The 9,418-nt window shown below is 38.8% G+C and overlaps 1 protein-coding gene across 1 annotated transcript; it reads left to right on the top strand.

The window, feature by feature from the left end:
- Positions 1–6,575: 6,575 nt before the first annotated feature.
- LOC135438365 (calcyphosin-like protein) lies at positions 6,576–9,152 on the top strand. Its single transcript, XM_064696660.1, has 6 exons — positions 6,576–6,717; positions 8,074–8,222; positions 8,290–8,409; positions 8,470–8,527; positions 8,612–8,824; positions 8,889–9,152. Exons 1-6 carry the CDS (start codon positions 6,712–6,714, stop codon positions 8,988–8,990), a joined length of 648 nt encoding a protein of 215 aa, XP_064552730.1. The 5' UTR covers positions 6,576–6,711; the 3' UTR covers positions 8,991–9,152.
- The last annotated feature ends 266 nt before the right edge of the window (positions 9,153–9,418 follow it).

Raw genomic sequence — 9,418 nt, 5'->3', positions numbered from 1 at the left:
TGAAGATAAATTTATTTATATATGTGAATTTTATATACAGATAGTTTTAATATACATTTTTTTTACATTTCTGTTTGCTTTTTTTCAATTTTACTGTTATTTTGGAAGCAACTGAAATTAAATTTATATGATTATTTACAATACAACTTATTGTATGTAAAGTGTAACATAAAAAATTTACAAGGGTAGGGTGTTTATATAAACTGATCTGAGAGATCGATTGGATGAAATCCGCACAATCTCCTCGGCAATCGGACTTCTCTAATTCTACGCCTCTTTAGAAGGCGCCTAGCCAGACGATTTGGATGGTTTCCCAGTCGCGTTATGTAGTTTCCTATATGAAAGGTGTTTGTTTTTGTTTAAAAATAAAATTATTGTGGGCTGTTCAATTAGCTGGCGAATTGCCAGCGATATTCGCTTGTGGAACACAGTTATCGTCTTCAAGGCCAATGTGCAGCTTCTTGCGCGAGCATCAAATAAAAAAGTTCCAGTAACACTCACCTAAAAAAAGGAAAAGGAAAACGGCAAGGCAGCGACAGCAACATGCAGCAGGCGGTGGCAGGATGGCAGGGTGGCAAGGAGGCAAGGAGGCAGAAATGCGAGTATGCGGGGCTACATACAGCAATAAAGTGTTCAAGAAATGGCAAACTTTTTGATGCGCCCGAAAAACTCATTAAAAAGGATTTGACACGTGAAGTGCGAAAAACTTTTTATTTTTATATTATTTCCCTTTTACATTTTTATGGCAACGGGTGATGAACTGTGTGAGTGTGTGAGAGCGTGTGCGTTTGATGTGTGTGTTGATTGGCGTTGCCAAAAAGCACAGCTCACATCAAAATCAAAATCAAACTCGAACTCAGATTCCGGACTACGCGACTCGAACTCGAACACATGAGTGTCGCCTCGTTCGCATTTCTGGATTGACTTTCAATGGCGACTGATGTGTCTGAGAGTGTGTGTGTGTACAGGTGTATCAACAGCTGAAAATGCGGCCGACAAAACGACGGCTGGGACTAAAGCTTCGTTGGCTTTTTGACTCGTTTTATGATAATGCTCAAACCTGGCGTTAATGAGCTCTTAAGCTTAAATAGGAAACGTGATTTAGTTACTAAGTAAACTACGAAATAGAGCAAGTGAGCCAAAGAAAGGGCCTAGCAGGGGGGCAGGTGGGGCAGGGGGATTGGCAGCCGTTGCCAGGTGAGAGGCCGGTAAGTTTTTCGCTAAAATCTGCGCTTAATTTGAAAAGTTCGACTACGCTCGAAGTGGCAAACCTTTTGCCAATACCCAGCAGGTGTAATAACGCGCACACACACCCCACATTCACAAAAATAACTATCGTGGATATATAGAAGTATATAAATATATATATATTTATATATTTACCAATACAACTGGCATCAACTTTTTGCATACAACTTTGGCCACTTAATTGCCAAATCAGTCGAACGGCGAACTAATGAAAAAACTTTCAGATTTATTTGCCAAACATATTCCTTGGCTTACAATTGTTGTGTTTTCCGCTGTTGTTCTTGTTGTGGGTGTGCGTGTGGGAGTGGGTGTGGTCAGCTGCCCGCACACGTAGCCATCATTCGGGCAGATGTCAGTTTTAATAATTTTTGTAGTTGCCGCCAACGTTATCAAAAGGCCAAACTAATCAGAATCACAATCAGCGACAGAGACAGCAGCTGTCAGTGAGAGAGAGAGGTTGTCCAAAAAACGGAAAACCCTTTTCATGAATAACTCTCGCCGCTAGATAGACACATACACACACATACACACCCAGACATACGCATACAATTTATGCAAATCTGCTCGAAATTGAAATATGCAGATGTTTCGTTTGAAAATGTATTTCACATTTTATGAAATTTGCAACATAATAAATTCTTTTTTGAGGGTTGCGCAGGGTGAGGTGGGCACAACTTAAATTAAGTAATAACTTTTATGCGTCTTGACCTGCGGGCGACACACACACACAAGCACACACACTTACATAGACTCAGACTTTGTATTAGCTCGTTGACATTTTCTTGGCTGACTTCTGCCTTTGTGCTTAAAAGGTTGTGTGCGTGCGTGTGTGTGTGTGTGTGGGTGTGTGTGTGTGACGCACAAGCAGATTTTCTTATTTAACTTATATAACAACAGCACTAATGTTGCCAAGAGGCTGGGTCATGGGTTGTGGCATTTTAGGGTTAATTTTCGCAGCTCATTCGCTGCGAGTCCAAAGGTTAATGTGATTAATGTTTACTCTAATGAAATGAAGTTCTCAAGTTGATTCTATCAATTTGCGCCTCAGACAAAGGAACCACTCTCCCTCTATCTCTCCCTCTCTCATGCTCTTGGGCGTGACGAAGGTGCCATCTGGGTGAGAATTGACTGGCCAAAATAACTCCAAATGCAAATAGCCAAGTGGTTTAAGCCCTGAATTGATTTGGTTATATGTGTGTTGTTGCCTTGATTGGCATATTAGTTAAACGAGTTAGACAAGAGGTCTCCGTTCAAGTGTGGCCCAAGTAAATATTTGTAGTAAGTATTTTAAAGCGTGAATGCTAACCAAGACGAGCTGCTTTTGGCCACTTGTTTTTGCTGCTGTGGTTTCTGCAATCAGACGCCCGTGCAAAGGAATTTAATAAAAAGCAGTTCAATTAAACGCTCTTCAGTTGCCTCTTCTTTCGTACTTTCGTTAATCAATGCGTTTAACGTTTTCAATCAAGCCAACTGCCAAAAGGCTGCAGACAGCAGCGGGCGCTGCTTGGGCGAATTGCGGGGCAGGGGCGGCAGTTGGGATTTGGGTGCTCTGGTTGCGAGGCAGCTTGAAATTCAGTTAAGCATTTCACTTATTTGCATATAAATTGATTAAAAAGAAAATACATGCAAGGCATTAACACACAAACAAGCACACAGTAACTCACACACGCACACACACAGGCACACACATTCACTCGAGCTTTTGCATGTGTCAACGCAGCAGCAAAGGACGAAAGGGTCCTCTTGGCTGTCTTTGCCTCTGCATCTCTCTCTCTCCCTCTCTCTATCTTTCTCTGTCTCTCTCTAGCTCCGCTGCGTCTTTGTCTGTCTTTCTGCTGCCCTGCCTCGTTTTCGGCAATTTCTGACACTTCAAATGCGTATGATTGTTTCCTTTTGATCAGCGAATTGTGAATTGATTCACTGATTGAGTTCAGGTTCAGTTGATGCGACGACAATGTCAACACGCTCAAAGGGACACGTCACATTTGCCTGCCGGACTAAAAGCTTTGCACATGGACTAAGGGCTTACACTTACACAGACACACACCTGTGCAGCTTACTGGGACCTGGGCTTGAATGCTTCACAGATTCTCAGTAATCCAGCTGCCCTAAGAGTACCATATGATCCGCTTTCTGTCTTAAGTTTTGTTTATTTAAATCTGGAATTTTGTGAAACTTAAAACTACCTTTAAATATGCATGCAACCTGTCAGGCAAAATATGTAAATAAAACAAATTGGATAAAAACTCTTTAGACATAAAATTGCTGGAAATGGGAATAGTCATATTCCGGATAATTTAAGTGGCTGGACGAAGGCAACTTCTTCCACTATATGTTAACTATGAGTACTTGTTTAAAACATTATATTATTTATGATTCTTCTTGATACTGGTATAGAAAATAGTTGGAAGATTTGAATGCTTCACTACACTTATCCACACACAAGACTGGGATTCAAAGTTGTATCGTGATTCTTTAGTTGTCAGACGGTCTGGGTCCCTTAAAAATAAATCTATTGATATTTGTATGTCTTTTTTTACTTATTTTAAATAATTTTATTCTTGAGGTTATAAAAGAGTCTGAATCTGACTAAATATTTTTTATACGAATTGTCTTTTTTTATACGTATTTATAAACGTTAGCTATCATATTCATATCATCTATAAAGTCTTATATTTTATAAACAATCGAGAGAAAAAACATAAGCTATGTAAGTAGAGAGAAAAAAGCCCGATTTCTTTATATATACAATTAATTTTATAAAAATATATAATTCTATTGATAAGAGTGCAAAACTATAGTAGGGAACTTAAGAACTGATTACTTACACTTAATTATATAAAACTCTCTATTAATATTTATATCTATACTTAGAAAACAAATATTTGTAATTAATTATTTATTTAACGCTAACATGGTAGCTGCTTCATAATAATAAGACAATGGACATGACAATCTGCTTACAGGGTATCCCTTAGCCAAGAGACGACACGACTAGATAATTCCGACTTGCAATACAAATATTTAGAAGAGATTTTTTGTCTTTATTTTTATTGATTGCCGTAATTAAATAGTTGTGACAATATTTTGAGTCTGTCATTGGCCGCATGTTGTGTTGTGGTCTGTTGCCTGGTTGCTTCAACCACCTGCCCTAAATATGCGCCAAAGGCCAATTGCCAAGGTTTTGGGCTCAGTTTGCTTTCAATTTGCGGTCAGTCATGTTCTTTGAGGCCGTGCGCAAGTCGAGCTGGCGACGCAGACACAAGGTGAAGCCGATTGGCCAGCTAAATACTTTATTAACAATGTGCTATTATAAAACATACACTCGCGTCTCTCCTAGTTCAACGGATAATCATAATGAACGTATTATTTTAGTAGATTGATATCAGCGAAACCTACTTTTCAGTTCAGTCTCTAAACGTTAATTAGAGCAACAACATGACATTGCACTCGGCTTACCTGCAGCACTGCCCCATTGCACCTCTGCTCCATTTTCAGCTTAATGGGCAAAGGACATGCCAGAGCACTCCAATCCGCCATTCAATTAACCAGTTGCACGCACACACCCCGCACACACACACAAACACATACACACACACAAAACACCCTAGAGGAACTGCAATGGCATGTAATTTGGCAAATTACTTTGCCCTCTGATATTTGATTAGACGTACAAAATATAATAACACTGTCAGTCCAATAAAAACGACTGTCAAATGCAATAACAATTATATATTTTTATATTGCAAATATACAGTGGATATTATCATTGTTTTATTTTCCAAAACAAAATTGGAACATGTAAAAAGATTTCGTTGAATTAAATTTTCACTCCGATGATACCCAAAAGCAATATTAAAACAGTTCTCTGCTATCATTTCACTGAAGTCCGCGAAATTTATAATTCCAGTTCAAAGAATATCATATCATGTATTTTATCCAAGTCAAATAGAATTGTGAACCAGCATTTGATATTCGTATCTAATCATGTCGCCGTATGCTATTGTGACTAGATTAAATCAAACTATGAAAAAGCGAATAGCTGCAAGCCGAACAGTGAATGCCCTATAGAGAAGGTTTCCATGTTACATTTACATAAACACAATTCTATAAGATCTGTGGGCCCAAAGTTAATTTAAACCAACTTTTTTGGCAACATTACATACGAATGTTATATAGAATTGAAAAAAGTATATTCATTTATGCATAATTTCAACCTATTTGGAATAAAGTCATTTAAATAAATGGGTTTATTTTTAAAGAATCAGCACTAAATATTACATACAATTGACGAATGTATAACAAACAAAAAAAACTGCATTAAAATGGCATTAAAAAGTATTTGTTAAGATTGGTTAAAATTTCTTTATAGCTGAAAAACTTGAAGATACTTCAAACAATTCTGTCAAGTGGCTTACAAAGATTTTTAAATAATTTAAAAAATAATTCTATTAAATACTATTATTTATCTAATGATATTTTTTCCCTTTTCCGCCTTCTGAAGTAATGTTTAAGTCTGCCTGCTTGTGAAAAAGGTTTCATTAAAAAATCCGATTATTTTTGGCCTGCAAAGAGTTAGACATAGTAACAGATCAACTTAAGTAGCTGTATTATATTGACATTAACTTTTAGCCCTTTATAAAGTCCAACACATTGCTTGGCCTACTAATGATACCCTATGCGAGTTCTTAAAAATGTATTGCAGCCTTTTTAACATCGCGTTTTAGCTGCATATGTGATTGCATACTCTTAGGTGTTTTTTATACCCTGTTATTTTTTTATCGTTTGCTTGTTTCGGTTATCTACAACAATTTATCAGCTGAGGCAGGTGTTGTATTCATTTGTGTTCCTCTTGCTTTAACCCCGTCACATGTTTGTCCCGGGCAAACATTTGCCAGAGCAGACACAGACAGCACAATATTAACTACCTGACGAGGCGAAGCCCGCAACTTTAATTGAAATAAAATGTTTTCTAGAACAGGTGGCCACAGCGAGAGCGGGTGAGAGGGAGCGAGTGCGTTAGGGGGGCAGGCGTGTAAGCGAGAGAGCGCATGCAATTGGCCAAATGTATGAATCAGTCCGACTGGGCCACTGTCTATTGCGGCCCACTGTCTGCTCCACATGACTATAAATGTTTGTAAGTAAGTAACTAGTTTTGAGCCCCACAGTCCACATTTCATTCATTCCACTCGCTTGCCCGCTCGCTCTTCTCTTTTTCACTGGCTCTCTCTCACTCTCTCCCTCTCTCTCTCGCTTAGCTGCTTATTCATTGCCGCCGCTTTACTTTTTTATTTATTTTTTTGTCTCGCATTCAGTTTGCATTTCAAAGCCGCTAAAGTAACAAGTATCTTGGAGCTATCCATTCGCTTGAGAGTCGAAGAAAAACTTGCTGGGAAAAGGCAAATTTTTGTAAACACTCGCTGAAAATAAGTGAAAAGAGCTATAGAAAAACTTGCTGCTGCAATGGATGTAAGTTGCTTTTCATTTTATTCGTGCATTTTTCTCTCTTCCCTTTATTATTTTTATTTTTTCCTATTTTGTGTGTGGGCTGCATTTGTGTGGCTAAGCCCAGCCGCACGACCTTCACCTTGGGCTTCAATTAAACAAATTGCACTGCAAGTGCTTTCACAGAAATGAAAACAATTTTGTTGAAAGCAGGAACAGAGTTAAATCCAACGAACAGCACGAGATCAGCTGAGGCTGTTCGATGATTCATGCGAGAGTGCGTCAAGTTTTTCGCCCTTATACCAGACCACACTGCCCACTTCGCACTTTCCAGCCTCCACTTCCCAATCACACATCACTCCTGTTGATTTTTGTTATACAATTTTATTTATGCATTCACTTAAATTATAAGAAACGCGTTGGATTTCCGATTAGTCATTTAATTGTTGGTCTGAAAATAATGCTGAAATATCATGCGGGTTTTACAAGTGAGTTTTATTTATAATTTAGTGCGAAAAATATAAACACTAAACTCTTGATGAGGCTGTTAATTATCCCAACTAAGCTTACCAAGGCAATTTTAAAGCCATTAGATTTTACACAAAAAAATAATTACAAGCTGCTTAAATACGTTTAAAGCTGGAAACCCTTAAATAACTTCATAAAATATTTTTTTTAATTTGTATGTTATTTATGTTAACGTTGTTATGATATGTGTAACGCACAGAAAGAAACATCTTCGATCTCGTAAAGCATATATATTCTTGATCAGTATCAACAGCTGAGCCGATATAGCTATGCGTGACTGTCCGTCTGTCTGTGCCTATATATAATAGTCCCTCAGTGTTCCTTTTGCAGACAGTGAACATGTTGGAAGCGGCCGGATCGGAACACTATATCATGTAAATGTCAAATGTGCGATCGGTCTGATATTCAGTTTTTGCCAGAAAATCTTTTTATTTGACCAAGCTGGTCGTATTCGAATTTTACTATGGTACTTACCTGTGAACAAAATCTGATCATGTATATTACATAGCTCTAAAGCCAGAATCAGTCGAAAAATGAGTTTTTGTATGGAAAACTTCTCTTTCTTTCACAATATCTTGACGAAGCACAGCAATTACAAGCTTCACAATTTTCCTCTCTAAGGTTATTTTTATCTTTCGTGTGGCTAAAGAATAGGTTGTACTTTATCCCTTATTATCTATCCATAATTATTAATATTATTAGCGTTAGTCTTTTCCTGCGACTCGGGCCCGGTCGCCCGTTTTAAAGATTTTAATTAAAGCACAATAAATCAAAGTCGGCTCAATTTTGTTGCACAGTGCTATTGGAAATATGTGAATGGTTTAAATATTGATTGGTCTACTTTGCTTACAGCCTTCAAATGGAGACCTGTACACGCTGGAAGCCAATTTGGCTAACAAATCGTTGAGGGAACTAACAGATGGCGCCGACAAGGATCCCATTACCAAGTTGCGTTTGCTCTGCTTGAGCCGCGGCGCAACAGGCATTTTGGGCCTGGGCAGGTGAGTTTTTATAGAGGAGTTTGGAAAATTATACCACCACCTGTTTAATGTTCAATTATTTAATTAGGGCATTTCGCGCCATGGACGATGATGGCAGCAAGGCGCTGAACGAGGAGGAGTTCATCACGGGCATTCGGGACATTGGCCTGGATGTGACAGATGATGAGATCAGGCAGATGTTCAATACGTAAGCTCCAGCCAATCAGCTGAAATGGGCTGCCAAACTAATGTCTTCTTTTCCAATTAGCTTCGATGAGGATGGCAGCGGTTCCATAAACATGACGGAGTTTTTGCTCAAGCTGCGAGTAAGTTTTCCCCCACCAAATCAATAGAAATAAATAAGTCTTTGAAGTTGAAAAGTTGTTAAAGGCAAAAACTTTGTTTGACAGCCGCCGATGTCGCAGTGTCGCATATCCATAATCGATCAGGCATTCGATAAAATGGACAAGGACGATGATGGTGTTATAACCATAGCCGATCTGAAGAATGTCTATTCGGTAAAAGAGCATCCCAAGTACCAAAGCGGCGAGATGAGCGAGGATGAGATTTTAACCCAGTTCTTGCACAACTTCGAGGGTGGACGTGGCAATCTGGATGGCAAGGTGGGTGTTGTGCACGAAAACCCATTGGAACTCTCTTCATATATTAACCATATAACACTCACAGATCACACGCGAAGAGTTTATCAACTATTATGCCACAATCAGCGCCTCGATTGACAACGATATGTACTTTGATCTGATGATGCGACGCGCCTATGCCATGTAAAGGAGTCCTCCGAGTACGGACTCAATATGTAATTCTCAATCTCAAGTGTCTAACTATTAAAACAAACTAGTCTTTAGTCCTGTTCATGTCTAATTTATACACACACCACGCATGTTTCATTCCAATAAAAAAAGTGTTTTTCCTTGCAGCCCACAACTGATACCCGTCAGAGTCAAAACTCTTTGTTAGATATGTAAAATAACATGTGAAAAGTTTTGTCTAAACATTTGTTACTAGTTCTACAAGCATTTAAGCACGGGCTGTGTCTGGGGCTGGATCAAGCCTGGGTCTCAGTCTGGGTTTGGGTCGGAGCCATAATCAAGCGGCTGCTGCCGGAGCCAAATCCAAGACGGCAATCATTGCAACAAGCATGGAAGACTCTGAAAATTGTTGGTGAATTGTCAGCAGTTTTGTGTGTGTGTGGTGTC

The sequence above is a fragment of the Drosophila montana genome, unplaced genomic scaffold, assembly GCF_035044405.1.
Source record: "Drosophila montana isolate Dmon_TW-CO22-7 unplaced genomic scaffold, ASM3504440v1 contig_3848_1, whole genome shotgun sequence".
In the NCBI taxonomy this organism is placed as follows: domain Eukaryota; kingdom Metazoa; phylum Arthropoda; class Insecta; order Diptera; family Drosophilidae; genus Drosophila; species Drosophila montana.
This window is presented reverse-complemented; position numbering and strand designations above follow the sequence as displayed.

Coding starts and splice junctions, on each gene's coding strand:
- LOC135438365 (XM_064696660.1), top strand. Junction 8,410..8,469: donor ATCAGGCAGATGTTCAATAC/GTAAGCTCCAGC, acceptor TTTTCCAATTAG/CTTCGATGAGGATGGCAGCG. Junction 8,528..8,611: donor AGTTTTTGCTCAAGCTGCGA/GTAAGTTTTCCC, acceptor TTTGTTTGACAG/CCGCCGATGTCGCAGTGTCG.